Genomic DNA, 25,509 nt, shown 5'->3' with positions numbered 1-25,509 from the left:
TCTAGATCGTCGAACCGCCGCAATATTCGTCAGCACGAGATCGAGTCATCCTGGCTCTACCTGAAAATTTTGCTGTCAGATCGCGTGTCCATCCGCGCGCGACCTTGGAGCAATTAAGTCGACGGAAAGGTCTAAATTCGTTCGTGCGACTGCTAGAACCTTCCTCGTTGAATCGCCTCGCGCCGTCCGTTCGCTCGAAATTCCGCGAACTTTCCGCTACCTCCCACACGCAGGTCGCGCGAAACGATGCCGAGGAAACCACGGAGGTATCCCCGGTAAAGCACGATAATTGCGCATTTTGCGCCGATAACGGCAACCAAGATGGCAATGACGGAAAACGCGAGCGAGCGCGCACGTCGCCGCGAACTCCCGCGGCCGCTTCGAGACGAGTTCCCACGTAGTCAAAGTCCGAGCTCGCGCTTCAGCCGAGGGATCATCGGCATGAAAACGAGGATAATTGTGGCTCCGTAAATACCGCTACTTAATACCCAGCCATAGCTCTCCTCTCTGTACTCGTATAACGTTATATGCACCTTGTTGCGCCGCGCGTATTAGCCTCCCTTCTCGCATTCGTGCTACCGTCAATCTCCTTTAGAAAACGCTTTTCTCCTCACGCGGCACACCGCGGCACAGCGTGTAGAAAACGAGGTAATTGTACGCGGCGGTTGCATACCCCGCCGATATGCACTTCCGCCGCGGATCTAGCCCCGTGTAATTTCACGCGATCTCGGCCGCCGATTTCGTTCTCGAGCCCGTTTGCCGACGCCGTGATGCGCTCCCAAACGATGCCGTTCGAGCGTCCACCGATGACCGTTTACGGATATTTATGATGTACTTGGATAACATTGAATAAAATAGTTTTCCAATGGTTTTACCAAGACACTACACAGTTAGATATCAAATGAGCATGATGATAATCCAATCCGTTGAGTTAAATAATATTTTATTATTTTCCATTTATAATTCCGTCTCTGGTTAGTCTCAAACTAAACACTCGTCAATATTAACGTATGCACTTAGTAATAAATTAAATTTGAATCCATTTTAATACATTTTCTTGAATTAATTTTTTAATTCTATTAATTTAGTGTGTCAAATTAGTGATATATTAGGTAGGAGCAATGATGACCTATTATAAAGTCTGTTTTTTATTCCTGCACTAGACTGCATTAGAATGCTCTTTCTCGCTTTCATCAAATGTTAAACATATCTATACAGGGTGTTAGTTAAGTATGTTCCCAAACTCAGCAGAGCGATTCTTTGGTTTATTTCAAGTAAAAAAAGTCCATATAAACATGTGCCCTAAACGGCTTAGTTTCCGAAATAAAAAAATTTTAACGTGTAGCAATAATCTGTTTATTTGAAAGAAATACAACTTGAACTAGTCAAAAACTAGTCAAAAACAGAAAAACAAAAACAGGCTTCAGTTCTTCTGACGAAATAAAACAATTAGATGTTGAAAATGTCCACCTTGCGCCATGATACATCCATCGAGCTTTCTTCTCAAAAATTGACGTACACGCTCAAAGATATCAAGTGTTTTACGTATTGCCTCGCATGAAGCAACTATTCGATTCCTCAAATCATTCTCATTCTCAATTGGGGTAATATAAACCAATGATTTCAGATGCCCCCAAAGGAAATAATCCAAAGGATTTAAGTCTGGTGATCTAGGAGACCAAGGTTGAGTTCCTGCTCGGCCTATCCTGTATTTCGTTTAGGACACATGTTTATATGGACTTTTTTATTTGAAATAAACCAAAGAATCGCTCTGTTGAGTTTGGGAACATACTTAACTAACACCCTGTATATCTATCTCACTTTAAGTTCCAAAAGTCATGATTTGAACATCATTTCTTGGATTTGAACATAATTTCTTTAAATCAAATAAATTTTATTTGATTTAAAAAAAATAATGTTTAAATCAAAGAAATTTTTTCACAAATCAAAGAAATTTTTTTCTTTAACCGTATGGCAAAGAAAACTTCTTTAAATCGAAGCAACCATTTCTCTGGGTGGAGGACTGACACGTACAAAGTACGAGCAATTATTGATGTTGTTATTGCCACCACCTCACGTTTTAGTCCTATTTGCATCGAATCCTGATTAAGAGGAAACTGGAAAAGTGCAGGAGAGCGCTCTTTTTTACGCGCGGTCAATGCACCGCATGTAACCACGTCCTTCCTCCGCCAGTACGCCGCGCCGGCCCGCCCGGTCATCTTGATGTCATTCTACATTCTGTCCGATGCGAGGAGTAATTAAAACGTAGTCAGCGTTATCTTAGATCCCTCGACGGTGATTAAGCTCCGTCATCTGATGCGCACGCTCGGTCCGACTGTGCCGTATCAACGTATCGCTGTCATATTGTCCGGCACATTGCCAGGTGGGAGGTTGACCCTCCCACGAAATTACGTGGAAATTCGGTTCATTCGGGACCTTCAAGTGCCAACGTGAGGTAGTATATTTTTAACAACATGTCGTATAACATTATGATCGACGACCAAAACGAAGTTGCAGAGTGCAAAACGCATACGTGTGCGACGTGGTGGTGCACAATTAATTAATGTCGAGTGCTTTACTTTCGCCGGCGACCCGAGCGCCAAAGTCGGTGTATTATTAGCTTGATGTCTTGTTACGAGAACGCATTCCGGGAAGGCCGATCCTACCGTGGTTGAACCTCGGTCTCTGAATTTCTGGAATCCAGAGCTTGTCGCTTCGAGCTAATTCGTTAACGCGATGAATTTACTGGACAAAGTGGCGACGTGTCACGCTCTGTTTTCGCTCTCTTTCTCTTTGGACCGACATCTGGATCGGCACAGTTGACGATTCCCGAATATGGACTTCGATGCGAGAATTGATGAAACAAAATGGCGTGAATGCGGAATATGTATACATATAGCATGAGGATAAATTTGATTAGCAATCTCGTTATGATTCTCGAGTTTGCGAAAGCAAGCGAAAGATTGAGTGTTGATCAGAAGTCGTAGCGGTCGAGAAAGCCAAAACTTTTGCTAGCAAAACGGGAAACTGGTGAATGCAGGGCTCTCGTAACGCGCTTACATTAAGCCAACGCATTTAGAAAATGGCGAATGGTGGATAGTGTGTGCCTTGGGCCTGGCGATTACTCAGGAATGAAGGGATACCGGTATTGCCGCACCAGGAACACGATCCGGCTGTACCAAGAACTGCTGGCGCCTTCCTCCACATCCATCCCACTTCCATCTCTTCCACCTCCGCCCTCTCTGTTCGTATCCACGATCTTGCTCGTATTCTTTCAGAAATTGCGTAAAGTTCGGCAATGCGTCACATACGCGTGAAAGATTTCTGATAAAATTGTAATTGTTCAATTTAGAACGTAGCTATATCAAGATTCAACGTATTTGCGAATCCGAAAATAATCATTTAAAAGGTGGGCAGTATCTCGATCCCATTCCTGTTATTACACGCGCGAATATTTTACGCACGTATTACGCGCCGTGTAATGCGAGTTTTATTACCTCTGAACGCGGTGCCACTTTTCTCGTTGCGTGCCAGGCCACTTTTAACCGCACAAGTCTTACCGTGCGCTAAACCCTGTAAACTACGGGTTAAGAAACCATCTTATATCTTTTCGCGCGTACAAAATTACGAACATTGATAGCCGCAACAACTTCGTAATTGGCATCTGCAATTGTGTTATTGAAACGTTTGACATTAAAACGAACGATCGATGGCGATAACGGTCAAGTGATTCTGTATAAGATACGATACGCGCGGATGTCGGAGGTGTTGTTGCGGATTAGAAGCAACGTTGATGGTGTAGGCGTTCGTCGTTCATCATACCGCGAAATAACAAAGTCTTGTTGCGGCTTGTGATGGCATATACGTTTCGTCAAAGATTTATTTGTTTTACGCTACACGATGTAGAACCGGTATTAATTAACGCCGACGCCCCGTGCAAATTAACGACGTCATGCGAAATCGAGCGGTGATTCTATGCGATGCGCTGGAAAGTAATTATACGTCATTACCGGCCCGGTAACGGGTATACCGCATACCGCCGGAGTCTGGATTCAGTTTGCGATGTGATTATGTTTATTGTCCCTTCCGGCCGACTTCTCGGAAATCTCGGAAACGACACGTAAAATGGCCACGCGAGATCTGCCGATCGGCCGCTTCTCCGCCTTTAACGCTTTTATCGTTCCGTTCGTATGAAATTGATAAGACTGTTAATTATCCTCGAATTAGGTATTTTGAACAGACACTTTCTTCGTATTCAAAGATAGATGCATATATGTAAATGCGATCGTAAATTTCTGGTATTTATATTTTGCAGGCGTTTATATTTCGAGGGTAGGCTTCTTTATCATTAAATTATCAAAATAATGAGTTTCTCGGAAGTTTCCTTCCACACGAAACGATATGTTTCTAATTCTTTCAGTTTGTGTTATCACACAACCACGTTGAAACGCAAGCACAGTCATGTTTGCAACTTTTAGAAACGCCGACTACAAAATTCTTCGACAGTGCGACGATTCGCTATCAACAAAATTGCCTTTTGACAAGGCGAGTTACTCGTTTCTCTCGGCGAGGTCGTGCTCTCACGACTTCGCGCGATACGCGAGCACTTAACTAACGGACTCTTCCACGAAGTGGAACGACGCTCGTCCGCTAAAGTCCGTAGTTTTTCGAGCCGACGCAACGGAAACTGGAAACTCGCCCGGGATGAACTTTAAATGTAGAAATAAGACGAAAAGGGACGATAAGAAATATGCCTTTGCGAAAGGAAGATGCGAAGAAAGGAAGATTGATCTTATTCTATTAAAGAGATTTTTTTTTAATCACCTTATACATGTAATTGCGGTGACACAAATGTACTTCTATGTTTAAGACAATTACTTGGAGCGATATAACAAGCTTTTATGGTTTTATCTGGTTTGCGTTTATTATTCTTGCCGATATCACTTACTAGTTTTCCTGTCCACGGACTCATACAAGTGATAACACTAATGTAACAATAGTTAATGATTTCCAAGAAACAACTTGATCTCTTAAAACTAGGTTGTTTAAAATTACACGTATAAGAGTTATGTGGAACAGTTTGACACAATAATATTTACATTTAGTTAATTCTATACATAATTCTATATTGGAATTTTTACTCGTTTCATCAAATCGATGTGAAATATCAATTCTTTGCAATCATCTATATCTTTTCGTTATAATTACACCGAGAAAAAAATATAAGAAAGATAAATAAAAAGATACATATTAACCCATTACTTTAGTATATATAAATATTGTTGAGTCACAGTCGTCATGCATTAAAAACGCACAAGAAGTTGTACACTAGTCATCTTGTTACCGCAATGATGTGAATTCGCAGAAAAGGTGCAGAAGCAAAATATTGTATGACAATGGTCAATTAACAAATAAACCAATGTATAAATGTCAGTCATTATCAATTAAAAGTTTTTGTACGCCAAGTAATGTAACGCCAGTTAGACATCCGATAAAATGATTGTGATTTTGGTGAATACAATCAGAGAAAAATTATTGCGATTGTATTAGTTAAGAGTTAGAACAGTAATATTACTGACATTTATACATTGGTTTATTTATTAACTCACCATTGTCGTACCACATTTTGATTCTGGATCTTTTCTGAAAACTCATACCATTGTGGTAACAAGGTGACCAGTTTACAATTTTGTGTGCATGACAACTATGACTCAACAATATTTATATATACTATATTAATGCGTCACTTGTGTAATGAGTTAGTAATAGTTAATTTTATATTTGTTTTAATTTGAGAAGGGTCGAAAAAACGTTGGCAACGTCTGTAAAGTTAATAATTTTCTAATATAATAAATATTTTTTACGCACCAACAATCACGTTGGCTCTTAATTGACTTTTTTTTACTGAAAAAAAATTGTTGACTAAATTAATTATTTATTTAACTAAATTAATTTAGTTATCTTTATTTTTTTCGTTGAAAAATATGTACGTAGATATTTAAGTCAAATATAAGTAATATGTTTGATTTAAATACATACATTCTTCATCGAAAAAAATTAAGACAAACTAAATTAATTTAGTCAAATGAATAATTTTTTCTCAGTGTATTTTTTATGAAACTATAAATGATGGATATATAATTTATTTCACAGTGTATGGAAGCAGTTTAAATCGCGGTAACTATATAACTAAAGAAATTTTCGTTTCTTCGCTACGTTTTTAACAATAGTGTATTTCTCTGAAGAAACATGAAATAAGCCGATCCGATGTTCGTCGCCACGAGAAAATGCGTCTTCCCTCTTATACCTTGCATAACATTCTTCCGGTAAATGGTGCGAACTTGGCAACCGCAATTATAGCGTACCACAAACTCGTTCGGTGATTATCAGCGATCGTCTTGCCGCATTGCTCGTATTTTCTTTTTAGACAGTCTATTTTAACGCGTGATGTTGTCTGCCATTATCCCCAATTTGAGTAGTTAGTGAAAATCGCAGGCTCGATCAAGTTCACTTGAAATGCACTTAATCATTATATTGCAGCGTAGATAAATTTGGAATGAGAGAGAGAGAGAGAGAGAGAGAGAGAGAGAGAGAGAATCTTTAGCATGTCATAAATTTATTATCGAACTTTGATACACTTCTAAGCTAAAGAGAGAACTTCCTTCTGCTCGTTCTCTTCCTGCTCTTCGAACTTCCGTCGAGACGGATCTCGGAAGGTCTCGCGTAGAGTCGGAAACTGTGCTTGCTGGCTGGCACACACGAAGTCGAAAGAGGCTTCGCAGGTAATTGCCAGGCCGGCGGGTCGATAATGAGCACTGGCTTCGGGGAACCGATTACGCCCGACCCGAACCAAAAGCAAAGTCGGACCCCAAGAACCAGAGAGGAGCAGAAGAAAGATGAAGATGAAGAAGAAAGAAGAAGAAGAAGAAGAAGAAAACGGAGAAGACGGAGCAGAAGAAGGGCAGAAGGATCCATTGGGAGGAGAGGATCAACTCGGGGAAAGGGAGGGAGGGAGGAAGGGGGAAGTGATGAAGGAGAGATTTTAAGTCGCTATAATCCCCCGGACCGTATAGCTCCGCGAGAGCGGCATTCACAGGTCTCTTCGCGATCCGATAATTCAACGGGCTTGGAGTTCGATATTCCGACTAATCTCACATGATGTGTGTGCAAAAGTTCTCCGCGTGCGCCCTTTTCGGGGCACCGATAATTGCGGCTATATCTTTTTATTTTTGTTTTGCGTTGCAAACTGTCTGTATCCCGACAAATGCCTGCGAAGCTTGCTCGGACGTGCTTGTATGCCATTAATCGCGCTCTCTACCTTCACCGGGGTATGTACGGGAAAAATCTACGGCGCATTTATTATTTCACTTTGTAAGACGTCTTTCCGTGTAATTTCACAAACTGAAATTATTCTAGAAATTTGTACAACATTCCAACTTCCGTTGTACAACGATTTTATTCGTTTGAAATATATATAATTATTATATTACTCGATGTACTCTCTTTCAGTAATAAAAACGTTGTGAGTTAGACGTGCAAAATATCAGGCTACTCGATATTTATTGACAGCGGTAACGGATCGCACATTAACGGTATTATAAATTTATCGAAAAACAGCGAGATCCAACGAGGACGAAGAAGAAAAATTTGAGAAACAAGTCAACATGTCGATATCCATCGATACTAGTATAAGAAGAAAAAAAAGAAAGAAACGTAACTAATTGCTAAATCACCGGCAACGAGTTTGTCGATGTCAGGCGATGTCGAGCGGCCACCTGCGCGGCTGTAAGGAAGAGAGCATCGCAATGGAAAGTGGAAGAAGTGCTCTGACAGTGCAAAGACTGGGGAAAGAAGAGAGACGAATCGAGCGAGGGGGAGTCGAATGAACAAGAAGAAAATGAAGTGAAAAAATGGACGAAAGGAGAATAAGAAGTTCTTCCTGTATCGCGCGATGAAACCTGCCTAGATCTCGCTACCGGGATGAGGTAGAGGTAGGTGATCTAATTTCCCGGGCAGTCGTGCAGAAAATGATCCAGGCCGCGATTACGAAACGGCTTCCAGTCTTCGCCGGGGGCGACGAAGGCGCCGTTTTTGCCGCTCTCTTTTCGTTTCTACGTGCCGTGTGCTACGATCGCGGACGCGATGTTGTCAGCTACCTGTACAAATAGAGAACGACATCCTGCGTGTGCGAAGAGTTACTTCATAGTTAGGAAAGAATTTTTTGAAGATACCGTCCCGATGATGAGAATATTACGAGAGAAAACGATTTTGTTGTCGCAATGGAACCTTCTCCGTCCTTGAAAGCTGAAGTTTTAAAAAAATGTATTTTAATTTAGAAAACGACATTTTGCGTGTGTGAGGAGTTACTTTATAGTTAGGAAAGAATTTTTTGAAGATCGCGTGCGAATAATGAGAATATTGCGAGAGTAAACGATGTTGTAAATGATGAAATGTTTCTCTGTCCTTGAAAATCGATACTTAAGAAAAAACCTTCGATTTTAATTTAGAAAATGACATTTTGCGTGTGCGAGGAATTACTTTATAGTTAAAAAGAATTTTTAGAGATCGCGTCTCTAATGATAATAAAATATTGTAAGAAAAAACAATGTTCTTGTCACGGAACGTTTTCTGTCCTTGCAAGTCGAAGGTTAAAAAAAAACTTTGATTTTAATTTCAGAGAATATGCTCATCTTTTTAGCATCGTTATTTCTTTCGCAATACAGTGCATGCATATACAGTGAGTGTTTTGCAAAATAAGTACAAAATGCACGAAGCGCCACGTAACTCGTGGACCGGCAGTGTAGTGGCGACGATGCGGTGCCCCTTCGTGGCCTCGAGGGTCGCTGATCCCACAATTAACATAATGAGGTAGAAAACGTAGATATTAGCGCGAGGTTAGTTAATAGTGCACTTATCCGGAGAATGTAAATAGTTGGTGGTCGCGGTAGCCGTCGCTCTTTCTCTCTTTCTCTTTCGTGTTTCGCGGCAGCGAAAAGGTCCATCCCTCGCCTTCTCGCGTTAACTCACCGCGTCCCGCATTTTCCGGTCCTTCCTCTCCCTCGAAACACCGCCATGTCATAAGAAATCTCGTAAATCAAAAGTGACAAGATCGAATTTCTGTTTGCATAATGCGGTCATTTTATTCCACGCACGTGTCCCCGAATCGAATCACCGGGCGCGAGGCTTACGTATTCCTCTAAACAAATTATTAATCAACGTTAGCGTCAGACATTACCAAAATTAAGTGGCAGTGTACAATTTGCAATCAGTGATCCTAGATCGATACGATCTTTCGATTAAAAAGATGCTCCAGCGAGAGCGTAACGGGTAATAACGGCGAAGAATAAAAGCAAAAGTAAAGCGTAACAAGAGAATTCCGTGAAGAAGGAAAGATGCGGTCGGTGATGGTATTTTAATTAGTATCGCTATTAGTACTATCCTTCAGCATGAATCACAGCTTAAGAGTGGTAAATAGAAGTTGGAAAAATAAATTAATGCGTATTATTACCAAGTGCATAGTAAATTAATTTTTTGCTGATATATGCAATGCCACTGTAATGACAGACATGCTTATATTTTCAATATTTTCTATGTTGCCACTGCTTTATAGCTTGAATTTTCTTCTTATTCATTTCCTTCTCTATATAGAACCATTCATTTCGTACTCTTTCTTCTACCATTGCAATCTCGTTACTTCTTGACGTTCTTCAGCTCTTTTCAGTGTCGTTACATCGTTACACCGTCTGCTCGAATGCACCGGGCGCATCTCTCCGCGGCCGATGGTATCGCTGTAATCTGCAACAGCTGCAACGGGGTTCTCGCGGTTCGAGACTATCTTATCCGTTGCATCCCTGATTTCTAGGCTTCTCCCTCTCTACCCCTTCCCTACCGCGGCTTACCTCTCTGCGCTCGCAAATGGCGGTGGCAATTTGCAGGTGCAAAGTTCACGATGGAGGGAAACCGCTAATGAGGGAGTGGTACGGGGCCCCGATGTGCAACGCAGGGCACGCGTGGATTTTCAAAGGGACGGGTTAATTACCCGCTCTGACCGCTGGAATTGTGACTTACTCGTGCACCCTGCTTTCCACAAGCTGTCGTGCATTCACAATCGCTAATTTGTCTTTGACGGCGCTAATCTTTCGTCCACTAACCTCCCCCCCCCCCTTCCCCCTCTCTTTCCATCATGTCGTATAGAGGCTCTTTTTGCAGTCTGCAGATCGAACTAGCGAATGTTATTCTATCTCAGCCCGCCCCTTCGAGACCGTAACTGTCCGATGGCGCCTCTCACTAGCCATAAATTAATTAAACTGGCGCGGAGGTGTGTGGACGGGTGTCAGTGCGGCGTTCTTCATCTTTTAACCCGTTTCGAACCAGTTCACCCGTATCTCGTTCGAGCAGCCTAAATCCTAAACTCGAGTTGCGCTACGGTTCGTTTCATATAGTTTTCGAAAGGGCAGGGTTTGTATTCCTCGACATGAATATTGTCGCGTTTCAAAGCCTTTCAACAGAATGTTGTTTCGCTCTGCTTAGATAAAGAAATTTTGATCTATTTTGCATCTGTCAATATAATTGCTCTATATAGAGCGGCAGGTAATGACATATATAACTTTACTGTCTAGCTTATGTAATTTCTTCGGCACTGTATCGTGCCGCTAATTACACCCTGAACGGGTGCTAATCGCTTCCAAGTACGTATGTACATCGTTATTATAATTATCACTGTGTGGTCTATGGGAATTTATCATCATAACAACGTCATTCGTCGTCTCTGCACGCACTTATCTTAAATAACTTCGTTTAACTTAAAATGCAACAACATACATATCATGGTCGCTCTCAAGCTGGACGCGTGATCGAATAAGATTGACGGAATAATAAGACCAAACACGGAACCTCTTCACGGAATATATTATAATTCAAATATTTTCTTTTTGTCCACTTTACCATCTCGAGGATTTGTACACTCTGGTTCATATCGTCTTGTTCTTTGTGCAATTAAAACCGTAAACGCGGAGAGACGGTCAAATTTTTATCACGTCCGCAGATTGTCTTAGAAACAGCTTATACGTCGGCGCATAGTTGTTCGCATAAATCGTTCTTCGGCCGACGTATGGCAGGGGGGCGTGAATGGGGCGTAGCAACATAGTAACGTTTATTACATTGGCCGGCAACTAGCGAACTGTGCGCCCTCGCCGATCTCTCCAGAGGACCAGACGCGTTAAAACTTTGCGGGACCCCATACACGGGCACTCATCGCGGCATTTATCGATACCATTTCATCTCGTGCTGATGCCGATGCCCGATCTTGATCGCGAGACAAGCGCAAGGAACAAAGACATCCAGATGATGGAGGTATCGTTATTGCTCTTAAATAAGATCTGTCCTAGAAAAGATACAAATGATAAAGCTGGATAATGTAGTTTAAAATATCAAACACGCCAACGCTTTGTAGTTTCCCTCGTCGTAGATAATGGCGGTCGGTTCGATTTAATGTTAGAAACGAGCAGGGTAGGTAAACGAGGTAGTCAATACGCTCGCGACGAATGTTCCATTCCCATTGTTTCGCCGTGTGCAGGTCACTTCCACGAGTAAAGATCGATCGAGTGTGTCACGGGTGGTCGGATGGCGAGTGCACATCGTTTTCGCATGAGCTCCTCGTCGCGTTTAACTAGAGGTGACTTCGTAAAAGGGGGAAGCCGGATGCGGTAAAGAGACACCTCCATGGACGCCACTTGCCGGCATTAATTTCTCACGATATACGTCGTGCAATTCCCTTTTACGTATGTAGGGCCACCAATTATATGCACGCTCATGGTGCAAGTACCGTGCATCGACACATCGTATGTTCGAAAATCATTTAGCACAATTACCTAGGTGCATGCGATCTAAATTGGGAAGGAATGAAGTAGGGAGTATTAATTCTTGATTTGACTACGTTATTTCACGCTCGTGAATGATGAATTCTCATGGAGAAGAGGCAAGGTTGGAAACAATATTAGGAAGTCGTAACGGGATCGAAATTATTGGTGAGATTCTCACAAAGGAAGAAAACAATGAAGGCGGAGGCAAAGATTTATTTCAAGCCTCATAAGGTTCATGTCGGAATAGAAATGTTCACGGGCTTCTCGTTCAGTAGAGGAAAGATAAAAAAAATCGCAAATTCTGAAATCATCTTCGCGCTGCTAAATTCGAGATCTCATTTAAGACGCACGATCGTTAGATTCTCGTAATATCGTGTCGGAAAGAAATTAAACGCCATCGCGGAAACTTGAGGAAATTAAAGCGATTCTAAAGGTATCTGCGAGATTCTCGTAAAATGATGAGTAAAGATGATCGTGGAATTCTCGTTAATTTAAGATGGCGCTATAAATGATGGCGAAATTGTCGTAAAAGCGGAATATTATTAAAGCGATCGTCAAATTTATACAGTACTCGTACAAAGTTTATATCCGCTTAAATTAAATTAATATTCACGCCTTTAGAAATATGATTACAAGTGTAAATAAAAACGTATACAAATTTTAAAAAAAGAACATCTTATTTTATGCAAATATTGGCCGCGTTCAGCAGAAAAAGCAGCTTAAGAACTGTGTAAGATTCCTTAAATATAATTTGTTCTTGTTCTTACATTAGTTATTAAATTTTATTTCTCAGTGGATTAAAATGTATAAATCAATATCATTGAAGTCTTATAACAGTTACAAAGCTGTTTTTTTTTACTGACCGTAGTTGTTACGCAAATTTAAAGAATAGAAAAACAGCAATTGTTGAATGATATCTGAGAAAAACGCCACGAAAAAAAAATTAAAATTAACGCGACGACCCGTACATCACAGAAGCTTGTATCAACATTGCTACAACGTTGCAATGTTACCGGAACGTTACAGTTTTGCTGCAACGTTGCAATGTTGCTGTAATATTCCTGGAACGTTGCAATCTTGCTGTAATATTGCTAGAAAGTTTGGTAAGATTCAGGATGATCGAGAATGAGATGGAATGCGAGACTTACGTTTATACTGTTGAGGGGTGTCGGACTGACACCCCTGCGGCCACTGCCGCCACCACTGCTAACCTCCGCGTCCAGTTTGCCGATTTGTATAATCGTTGCAATACGAACGGACTCGAAGTGATCCTACGATCCTGAAAACGCAAGGCGAAATCACGCGAGATACGCACACACGTATCGGTCGCGAGGTGTGGACGATCTCTTTGGCGTTGAAGGTACGCGGGCTTCGATCACGACTCCATCTCTCGAGTGCCTTCGATGATTTCAAGTGTTCTCAAGATCAAGACGGATGTCTCCTCCCGCAATCGCGATACTGTTCTCTCTCTCTCTCTCTCTCTCTCTCTTTCTCTTTCGAGAGCGCGCAATCTTTTGATTTGAATCGTATCAATAATAGACACGCGGTTACGACACGTCAACGTTGCAAATGAGTCGCACGGAGTAGCCTCCTTTCAGACAGCCGGCTACATTCATCGCGACGAGCGCACTGGCTGGTTGAATGGCACTCGTAAAATGTACGCACAGTGCTCGCGACGCTCGTCGGGGCACAGAGCGTCGACGCGCGGCAGGCCGCGCGGCCGGCCGGGCCGAAATCGCGAGCTTCATATTCACTTGTCGCGCTCCAAGCGTGAGCTGCGTGAGCGGGAAACGTAACGCGAATCCTTACGACGGAGTACGGACACTATACCGCGACGGACCGAGTACCCCTTTTTCGTCGATTAATGCGCAACGACGACGCATCCGTGTCCCACTTGGATTCCTTTCGCGTGGATACTACCTGATTCCCCGACAAGCGGAACATTCGCGACGACAACCGGTAACGATGGTGATGGCGATGACGATAATGACAGCGACGATGGTGGGTGATGCGCGCGTGATTAAGGCGGTGACGGCGGTGACGGTGACGGTGACGACGGTGACGATGAAGGCGACAACCGCGACGAAGGCGAGTCAGCGTGCTGCTCGTTCGCCTTAAGGGCCGTTCGTCGCAGACGCATGCTCGCGGCACGTCGCAGCCTCTCGCACTGACCGCACGTAACACGTAAGAGAGAGGTGCGTACTGTACTTGTGTGTCTACCCCCTCCTTCTGTCTTTCTCTCTCTTTCTCGCTCTCCGCGTCTTCCCTCCCGTTGCGCGCCGCGCCGCGCGTTCGCCCTCCGAGCGCTATCTCTCCCTATCGCGCGCCCGCTCTCTTCGTCACTTTCTCGTCAATTACCGTACGCGCGGAAGACGGCCAAGAGGAGAAGAGTTTTCACACACACGTGCGCGCGCGCGCGCGAGCGCGCGGACTCTTTTCGAATCTGCTTTGCGCGCCAACTTCTCGCGGGTATCCTACTATCCTCGCGCGATAACTCCGTATAGTCTCTCCGTAGAGAACGTTGATGAGTCCGGAATTGCCGTGGCGCCACTTTTCCTCCCCTCCCTCTACCTTTATTCTCTTCTTCCACCTAGTCCTCGTTGTCTTCGTCGTCGTCGTTGTCGTTGTCGTCCTCGTCGTTGTCCTCCGCCGCGCAGTCACGAGGCTGCCTCCTCTCCGCTGCGCCGCAAGTCCCACCTCGTTTTTCCCTATAATTTACTCGGCAGCCGAGCTTTTTTTCCTTTACTCCATTTTCGTATCTCCTCTCTCCACCCCGCCGCTCGTCGCGACTCTACCGTTGCTACCCTTTGCGTCCCTTTCGTCCCCTTTACCCTCCACCACCCCCTTCTGTTCTTCCATCGTTCATCCTTTGCGACGTCTCTCTTTTTCTCTCTGTCTCTGCCTCCGCTACTGCCACCGCGCCACCGTCACTGCCTCTTTGCCTCTATCTCTACCTCTGCCTCTGCCCGCCTGCATGTACCTCTTCCTCTTGGTGCCAGCCATGAATCCTCTATCGGGCTGAGGGGTCAGGAGGGTTGTGTGGCGCGCCGCCCCTTTAATAGCGCTACGTCGACCTCTTCCATTCACTGTGCCTCCATCTACCAGTGGCAAGTCGAAGATCATTGTCGCAGTGCTGAATGCAATCACTCTGACACCCTGAGCAAACAATATTCATCAAAGAGAAATTATGTTTTTCATCAGATTTTTTTCGATATGAAAAAAATATTATATTTACTCTTTTTTTAATTAAAGCTTTTATGGATTTACAGATTATTAAAATAATTTTCCTGGAAAATACTTCACAATTGCAATACATTGTAAACAATTGTACTATAAAAGATTATATGTATGTTTATATGTACACACACACATTAAGGACTGCACATAATAAATCAAATATTAAACATAGGAATAACTAATATTACGATTTCAAGCTATCATAAAACATTTGTCTGAAACATATGACGGTTTTTGATATAGATCTTAATATTTATTCCTATTTTTAAATTTCTTCCATTATGCTCAATGAGGACGTTCTGCATCTGCGATCTAACAATAAGTCGATCCACCTGTTAGAAAGTGTATAGAATGAAAAATATTTCTAGAGCGCTTACCTTTCCGACTGACCTTTTCTTTGAGTGGAACGAAGAGCGGATGACATCTCGAATGACAAGAAGATATCAAGAAAGATCTTTTAAAATTTCACCGTACGACTCCTCTTTTTTTTTTCATTCATAATATCAAAATCTCTGCTATAAAATCATAGAAAATAATAACTCGAAATTCAGGTGTAAATGGAATAATACTAGATTATTGGGATAAGGTAAATATAGGGGTACACATATAAAAAAAACTTTTTAAAAATAATTTTAAAAGAATTTTTTACATATATTGTATTCGTAGAATAGTTCTATAATCTCCAATGGTTAATGCTTAGTTTGTAGTCTTAGGTAAACAACATAACAAAGATAATTTTATAATAAATATTGATATAATAAATAAATATAATTCTTTTGACTAGAATAATTATTACATAATGTACAATGAGGATGCAATTACATTTTGTAAATATTTTCTTAATTTTTGCTATGTATCTTCTTTATCAATCAATTTATCTCATTTTCTACATGAAAGTATTAAGATATGATGATTGAAAAATGAAGATATTTCGTATTAGTTAAAATAAAATATGAAATATCATGCAAACTATTGATGTTTTATGACATTATCTTTATATTTTTTATATTTCAAAAGAATCAATAAGAAAATTTATAATTTTAGTTAAAAATAAAATAAAATTATTTTGATATGATTTTGAAGAATTAATCAATATCAAATTAAGGTTACCATTTTATATTGTACTTGAAAGCAATTTTCATTTGAAATAATTCTAGCTGAAATTTTAAATTTTTGAGAACTGTTTAACTATTCTAATCACAATCAGCCATATTATATTTATAATACATACATGTTACATATTTGTAATATATTATATACATATGCATTTATGTATGCATTTTTTTTTTATATATATATTATATATAGGTACACATTACATACAGCTACGTACACATCACATATAGACAAGGATAAGTAAAGCATTATATCTCTTAAATTAAGTATTCCAGCAAAACGTTTATATAAAAATTGTTTAGTTTTAAAAATAATATGAAATGGTAACTTTTATTTGAGTGAGTGGTATTTTTATAGTCATATCAAAGTTATCTGTTTTTATACGAAATTGTATACATTTTTTATGTAAATTAATTTTCCTTAATATTCTGCATGTGTTGCATATATGTACAATAATATATATTTTTACACAAAATATAAGTATATTTAAGGAGTAAAAATATATTTTTCTAATAACTTACTTAAAAAATGAAATTTTATTTCTTTAAGAAAAATTTTTCAAGAATATTTTAGAAAATTTAATTTTAAATTTAATATCGTACTTTGTATTAGATTATATACAATTATATGATAAATATTACAATATTAGAATTAATTCAAGCCGCACTTGATGTCATATGCGAACTTTATATATAATACAATAAATATATCCATTCATTAATAAATCAAAACTCCTTACAAATCAAAGAATTGGAAAGAATAAGGGCACTAGGAGTCAGCCGCAGAAGACTCTTCCAATTACTCTTTCCAATTCTTATATCCATTCAATTAAATTTTAAACATAGACTTATTTATTGTTTTGTACATAAAGTTCGCATATATATGACATCTAGTTCGACTCAAATAGTTCTAATATTGTATAGTCCTAATATTGAATCTAAATTTATTAGAGCCTTATATTCAATTACCTTAATTATTATATGATACAGTTTATATGTATAAAATAAATAATCATTAAAAAAATTATATAAAATTATATACAATACAGAGTTTTTATAAACTATATCATGAAGAAATTCCCTATTTCACCAAAATATCACGAAAAAGTATATGACTGCGATTTCCAATATTCTTGAGAAGAAGTTGAGGAATTTGAAATTTCTACAGAGATGCTTTTGAATAAACTATTCTTGTTCATGTCATTCTTGATTGCACGAGATTTTCTATTTTCCTTCTCATGCGTCTTTACATGCTTCTTGAGATGATCACTTCTCATAAACCTTTTATGGCACTTGGGGCAAAGGTACTTCTTTTCACCAGTATGCGTGCGATAGTGACGTTGCAGCTCATCACTTCGAGTGAATTTTTTATAACAGGAAGGCCAACTACAGGAATACGGTCGTTCGCCGTTGTGCGTTCTAATATGCGCTTTGAGATGTGACGACTTGCCGTATACTTTTCCACATCCTAACACATGACATATGTGTTGCTTTTTGCCGTCATTACCAAGTGGGGCATTATCCTCTTTCATAATGCAATTAGGACACTCGCATTTCTTCCTGTTGATATTATTTGATTTGTGTACGAAGTCTCGAAATTGAGATTCTGAAGATCTCATTGAATTATAAAAATTATGTTCTAATATATATTGATGAGAGTTGGTCGCTTTTTCCGATAATTCTTGTGATAGAATAGGATTTGATGAACAATAATATTGGTGGATTGGATCAACTGTTGCAAACTGATGACATTGACATCTTTGCTTTGTTAATGATGTGTCGGTTATTACCTCAGGCGTTAATATTGCTGTATGTGTATGTGACATTGAACATTCACGACTTTCTTTATAAGCAGCACCCTGGTAGATCGATGTATTTGGCAAAGCGTACGAAGGTGGTCCGTATTTAGTATCTTCCTGACGAGTTGAATTGGGAAAGATAATAGAAGTTGTATTATTGTTTGATTGAAAGTGATAATTGTTCGGAGTTATGTAACCATAGCCTCGGTTGTAAAAATTGTACTCCTGCTTCGTACGATTCACATCTTGAGAAGCCAGCGTATTCGTTATTCGTGTCGTACCAGGCATTGAAGATGAAATTGATGATGTTGTTTCAATGAATGTCTATAAATAAAAGACACGTGTAAGTAAAAAGGAAGGAATAAAAAAAGAAAGAGAAAAAGAGACAGAGAGAGAGAGAGAGAAAGAGAGAGAAAGATTTATGTCATTTATTAAGTGTTTTTAAACAAATTTCAATACAGCACAAGTAGCATACATAATGAAAAAAAAATACATAATAAGTTAATAAAAACAATGAATAATTTGTATGCTAATAAAAATAGTATTGTGCATGTATACATAACAAAGTATGCATAAGATGCAAAGAAAAATATGTGATTAATGAAATATTTTAAGAAATTATTAAAATTATTGTACTTAAAATTATAAAATATCAGAATGTCACAATATATTTTGATAGCCATACGAATCTTAATTAACAAAAAAAAATACCATTGTATGCAAATATCACAAATAAAATATTAATGCATGAAGAATCACATCAGTGTACGATACGGCAAAGCACGCAAATTTTGAGCTACTTGAAACTTTTCAACTTTAAACAGAGATGCCAAAGGGTTTGCAAATTATTGCCGTGTCGTGATCCATTGCTAATGCCAACGTTTCGTGAACCTTGCCATGATACTGTATCAGTGCTCTCTGATGAAGTGAACGGCAAAATTCATGGCGATAATTTATTTGTAAATTGCAATCTGATTTCTTAAAGATAAGCATATATTTAAAAATAAAAATATTAATATATGTATAAAGAATTATCGAAGATTTATTAAATATAAGTTTAATTAAATATAAAGAAAAGCTTGCTATATAGAGACTAGCTTATTATTTTAAATTTTAATATTGATTTATAAATAATGTAATTTTTAAATCTAATATCTTACTTTAACATCACAAAAAACGAAAACATAAGGGTAAGTCCACAACCTTGCTTTAAGAGGCCTTAAGTCATAAGTCAAAAGAGGTTAAATAACAATAATTTCTGTCTTTAAACTGTTTTTGCGCAGTCTTTAAGCTTTAACCGTTAGACTTTAAGCGAATTGAGCAAAACCCAATTCTTACGGCTTAAAAGCATAAGTTCTGTGGCCGATATATCGTCACTTACAACTTACAGCTTACGGATTACGGCCTCTCAAAGCAAAGTTGTAGACTTAGCCTAACATATTGTTACTTTTTAAGTAGCGGTAATGTGTTATTTTTTAAAATTGATAATATATGATAACGAGACGAGTTATTTTACAAGTTACTTTTTACAAAAAGTTACGATAACAGTAACGTATTACTTTTATAAAGTAATGTTCTCAACCCTGCATATATGTTTTTCTAAATGTATTTGTGTATGTATTGTCTCCTTTCTTTTGTAATTAATCGTATATAAACAGATATACTATACTCAAACAAAAAAAATTCAACCAGCAAAATATTAATATAAGGACATTAACTGGTGCGTTCCCTTTTCGCCACGCTAGGTTGCATGACCATACACATGAGGAGTCACGTAATTATACATTGAGACAAACCTGTGGATATATGATAGGTTGAATCCAGGGGCTTACTTCTTGTTCTTGATTCCATGATGCCATGTATATATATTGTAACTGAGGTGAAAAATAAGCAATACACTGTCGAAATCGATTTTATATAGATTTAAAGGAATAAAAAAATTTAGTTTACTATAATCATCAATGGAACTATTCTTAAAAATATATAATTAATCGCGCGAATTAGAAGCTGTTACATAAAATTAAGATACAGCAGATGTTCAAAATGGAAGTGTATTCTTTTAATGTATAAGCATATCAATCAATTATTATATTCAATTTTTTAAAGATTTGCTATTTTTTGCAGCCACTTCTTTGTAGTTGTAAAATCTTTGCAGTAATTTCCAGTACGAAAATGAATAACAATTTTTATTTTCTATAAGTTAGAGAACACTCAAGTGGTAACATAACGCGTCGCTTCAACTTTTAAAACTGAAAGGACAAGAGACGATCATCGAAAAGAGAAGAGGGAGATACATGTTCTATTCTAGTGGGGATCCTTTCGGACGCATGCGCATATGCTATTTATTTGTATCATAAATCATCTTCAAACCTCAACCATTGAATATAATCTCATAAACATCATATTTTACTCGGTAGTTTGTTTTCCCCCGAGACTTTAACCATTTTTAAGAACGAGAAATAAGAACAGAACCATTATGAGACAAAATTTTGTTCAAAACTTTATTTGAGTATCTTAAGAATTTATAATTTTTAAACATTAGAAAAACTGGATGAAATAGAGAAAACGGGGAAAATTCTGGAATAGACTTAACGGCTTCTAATTATTTTTTTTTTTTTAAGTGTTAACAACCAATAATAACATACCACAATTATATATAAGAATTATTCGCGGAAATAAAAAACTATAATGTCACATTCCTAACAAAAAAATATAAATTTATGAAAAAAATAGGACGATTAAATGAACTTTTGAACAAAAGTGTCTCGCAACAGTTTTGCTTTTCTTTGTTTTTAAAAAATATAAAATCTCAAAGAAAAATAAAAAGAGCTGCTATGTAAAATAATAAAATACTAAAAAGGATATAGAATATTTTCTTGGTTAACTAAAATTTTTATTTTTAAAAATAGAAAATCTTGTACGTTCTTCTTTGTACAAAACACAATTTGACGGCTTTTTAGGAAAGGTAAGATTTTATCAAGATATGCGAATTAGTTTCTAAAATTAATCAATCATAACTTAAAATGTATAGGATTTTCAAGATAAAATTTTAAAGCATTTTACTTTTCTAAATGATATATCTATAATATCATATGTATAAAATTATCATATATCTCTATTTAGTATATTATAGTTATCACAGTTGATAATGCGACTTTGACGACTATATTCGTACAATTTAAAGTTTTAAAAATAGTTCCATATCTCTATTTGAATATAGTTTTTCTTTTTCTTTTAATCTTTCTTTTTAAAACCAAGTTTACCATCTTTCAGTCAATTTTTTCTTATTTTTGAGAGTAATGAATTTTGTATACATATCAAGTTTAAATGATGATTTGACCGTAGGCAAAATCATTGCTTCGTATTTGGCCGCCCAAGATTCAGAGGCGATCGTTCTAGTAAGTAATAATTATTGATAAAGGCGGCGACGGAAGGGAGTAGTAATGGTGGTAGGGCGAATAAACTTAATCGTTTGGATTTAATTAGTGGATGAAGTTTTTCGATTTAATTAGCGGTCCTGCACGCTCGATGTCGCTTCGTTAAAAGCTGCGAATATCATCGCGAGAAGCTTGTATGTCGACGTAATTATACGATGGCCAATGATCGCTTGTAGTGTTGCTCTTTATTCCTCTTTCCAATTGCTTACCCTTGCGTGCGTGTTTTTATGCGTGCATATATGCGGCGAGTCTCCGCAAGACGTTACATTTTCATGGCCATGTGATTTAAATTTTCAGATTGAGAAGTTAATCTTACAATTAGCTCGTTCCGGATATGTCAGAAACTATTATCTTGTAAGTCGAAAAATAAAACTATTTGTTTATTCATGGTATACTTTTATCAGAAAGATTTATAAATATAGCTGAGATATTCAATTCTGCACGTAATTTTACAGAAAAAGATTGTTTATCAAATCGCTTTTTTAAATATCATTGTTCGATATTATTGCAATGATTGCACAAATGAATATCGTGGATGAATTTTATACACAAAAATATTAATACCTTTTTTCTTGTTAAAGAGATAATTGAGAACTATAGAAAAATAATTGAAAAAGATATATAACAAAGAATTGAATGCTATTTAATTTTAGTCTGTACACAATATCAAAATCTCGCATACCGGAAATAGATAATTTTCCGGTATTTTACCGGATGTTAAAATATTTTATATTTTTTCTTTACTCACAATCAGTTTAAGCATTACAAGTCGTGAGAAACAAAATATTTTTCATTAATCGTAAATCAAACCAGATAATGTCAACAGAAAAAAAGTTTGATAATTACATTACAAATTTCCTTAACTTTTGATCTACTAATGTAGAATTTGGCTTTATACGTATTGAATTCATTAACAAAAAGTTGAACAAACGAAATTCCCACAAATAAATTTCTGAAAATATTGTATAAAAATTTTTGATACACCTTTAACCGCGTTGATTCTGTATTGCTCTTTTCCAATCATCTGGTTTGTTTAAATTTCGAGATTTTTCTATATTAAATTCATAAAAATATTATGTTTTATTTAAGATGACACATGTAACACATGTAACTTGGAAACTTAACATACACTAACATATGTTTCATTTTGTTAGTTTATACAAATTTTTATTTTTTGTTAAATACCGCTTATTCAGTTCATTAACAATAAAAAACGTAAAGAATTATTCTAAGGATATACATTTACAAGATGATCTATTGATAATATTAATAAAAGAAACCTTTCCTTTTCTTTTTATTTTGATAAATTATGTTTTATAATTTTTTCTGTAGTTTTGAAGTTTACTTTTCCAAGCTTATTTTTCTTTACTCGGTACATAATGTCTTTAAAAAATAAATACCACAAAAAATAGTAATTAATCATCAATTCTTGCTTTCCGTCCTGATAATTCTACCTGAATAATACAATAAATTAAGAAATGTCATAACGTAATAAAAATGTCATCAACTTAGCTTACAAGCATCAATTTATATTACAACCATGACTGTCCAAAAACTCCTTGTATTACAAAGCATAAGAGATTAAAACAATTTATTTCATAGAATTTTCAATAAGTAAAGACAATATTTACATCCTTATAGGCTGTTTGAAGTTGTACTTTGTAACACACCTATTTTAAAACAATCAGTAACATATGTCTGCCATATATGTTATTTCATTCCATCACAATCATTACTTTCCCACAAATTGTTTTCTTTTCAGAAAAAGAGACATAAATTGAATTCTGTTAATTACCAATAAGAAAAGAAGGAAAGATTTTTATCTTTTGGCTGCTTGATTTGAACTAAAAGATTTGAATTTCTCCAGACAAATTAATTAATCATTAATTAGCATCTTATTAATAACTTTATTGTATAAAAAAATTATTCCAAAATATATCTTTATAGTTAGGGCGTCAATTCTCCTGGAGAAATTTTTTTAAATCTTTTAGTGTAAGTCACACGCAAAAAAATATATATATTTCACTGCTCCATATTATTTATATTGATATAACATCATTTTTTAATTTTGCAATATAACAAATTTAGAAAATATATCTTGAGTAGTAAAATTGGGATGATATTAAGATAGTCTTTAAATATAAATTCTCTAATTTGATACAAAGCTCGATGTTAAATTAAAATTAGACTCGATGGTAATGAGTCATATTTATTATACGACAGCAGAATGTATCATCATGATCCCTTTTTTCAGCGATCGAGGATTGCCATATTAACTTGAAATCCTCTCGGATCGAAGATACACAGGTGGACTTTTTTTCTTTTATATCCAACAAGTCATAAAGCATGTATAACCGCGCGATCCTGATGGTATTAAAACGACCTCCGAGCGAACGAATTTCTAACTAACTATAAACACCTTTAAGTTATATCGGCGAACTGTCAAAAAGTGCGCTTTTTCGGGTGTATCGGTTTCTCAAAAATGAAACCTCGTAATGCGATCGAAAGGCCAACAGCCATTTCACAAAAGAGTGCCGAAAGACTGTTACGACCGAGAAGAAATATGTTATTCCCTTCATCCTCATCCTTCGGCCTTTTCGTCTGTCTAGTAGAGGGTCACTTTAATTTTTGACCGGCTGCTGAGCCGAGGAAACATGAAACGTTCGGCGATATAATTAAATGATCAGTCGCTAATCAGGATTTATCGAATTGGGAACGAAATATATAATGTAGATGGTTCTTTTATAAGTGTGTTTACATTTTTTTATTACGAACTATTTTATTGATTTATTTAAATTTCTTTGTTATATAATTGTTGTTATAGTTGTTTATAGTTATTGTTTTTATCTTTATGAATTTATATGTCCTGTTATAATATTCCCTTGAAGAAAATTTTTCTCTGAATTTTTATACGATTCGAAACACTTTTTAGAATTAATGAGAAAGTCTACATCTTTTCTTAAAACTTTTCATATACGAATTTTGAGAAAAATATTCTAAAATATTTTTTAAATTTCTTATTTTTATTTCTAAAAAAAATACCTTGAACTTTTTTAGATTTTGTAAGATTTCATCAGAAATTATAGGATAAAAAATCTTAAAAATCTTAGAATATTTTAGAATTTAAATATGAAGAATTCTAAAAAAGATGTAAACTTTTTCTTGACACTTCTAAAAACTTCTGTTCCAATTTGTATTAAAAATCTGTAAAATCTTCTAAAGAAGTTATAAACCTATTTAAAAATTCTGAATTTCGTATAAAAATATGAAAAATTCTCAGAAAAATGTTCATCACGGTTACTTTATTTTTTGCCACATAATTTATAATTTCTTACATGGCTGTAATATTTGTCAAAATTCGGATATAACAAAATGTACGTACTTAGGTACCTATACCTATAGATCTGTAGTGTACATTTTATTTCCTGACATGGTTGTGGCGGCTTTGTTAGATCTCTTGACAAACGTTCTCGCACTGAATGATGACTAAAAAGCATTTCCTATTTCCCTTGATGGCGGTCACTGTTAAAGTTAGAAGGATCTATGACAGAACAATTTTATACGCGATTTACCTGTCCTCGGTCGTATTCTAACTTAGGTCCGAAAATTTTCTTTAGGAATAGATTAGTTACATGAAAGAGAAACAGAGATAGAAAAAGGAAAAAGGTTCCGCGAGAAGAAAGGTGCGAGATCATAGGACAGAATAAAAGAAAAGCAGTGCTGTTTAACTATAGCAAAATTCTCAATTTAATATTTTGTAGTCAATGTAGGTAGTCTCTACATAACGATTCACTTTTATCTGTTTTCTAAAGATGATGACGCGTGCAATCTTGACTTTCATTGTTTGATTTATTGAAAGAAGATTAATTAAGTATCTGGAATGTTTCTTTGTGGGATATTTCCAGGGATGGGAAGTAACGCATTACTTGTCACGCCGTTACCGTTATTTTTATTATAATAACGATTTGATAATAACTTTACAGTTTTTTTTTATGATGATCACGATAATACTAGGATTGAAAAGTCACTTTTGAAAATAACTCATTATCATCAGAATCGT

At 36.9% G+C, this 25,509-nt stretch overlaps 2 protein-coding genes across 2 annotated transcripts in view; both read right to left on the bottom strand.

The window, feature by feature from the left end:
* Positions 1-13,805, bottom strand: part of Sp1 (transcription factor Sp8) — a gene marked incomplete at its 3' end in the record, with an annotated part of 89,532 nt that extends 75,727 nt beyond the window's left edge. The window contains exons 1-2 of the mRNA XM_018514456.1: positions 13,692-13,805; positions 13,010-13,132 (exon numbers count right to left, since the gene is read on the bottom strand). Coding sequence (XP_018369958.1) covers positions 13,010-13,132; positions 13,692-13,805 — 237 coding nt within the window. The remainder of the gene's footprint in view (positions 1-13,009; positions 13,133-13,691) is intronic.
* Positions 13,806-14,788: 983 nt separating this feature from the next.
* The window catches only part of LOC108765658 (uncharacterized), a 38,798-nt gene continuing 28,077 nt past the window's right edge, over positions 14,789-25,509 (bottom strand). The window contains 4 exon segments of the mRNA XM_018514471.1: positions 14,789-14,878; positions 14,880-15,017; positions 17,464-18,336; positions 19,669-19,675. Coding sequence (XP_018369973.1) covers positions 14,789-14,878; positions 14,880-15,017; positions 17,464-18,336; positions 19,669-19,675 — 1,108 coding nt within the window.

Source organism: Trachymyrmex cornetzi, unplaced genomic scaffold, assembly GCF_001594075.2.
Source record: "Trachymyrmex cornetzi isolate Tcor2-1 unplaced genomic scaffold, Tcor1.1 scaffold509, whole genome shotgun sequence".
NCBI classification, from domain to species: Eukaryota; Metazoa; Arthropoda; class Insecta; order Hymenoptera; family Formicidae; genus Trachymyrmex; species Trachymyrmex cornetzi.
This window is presented reverse-complemented; position numbering and strand designations above follow the sequence as displayed.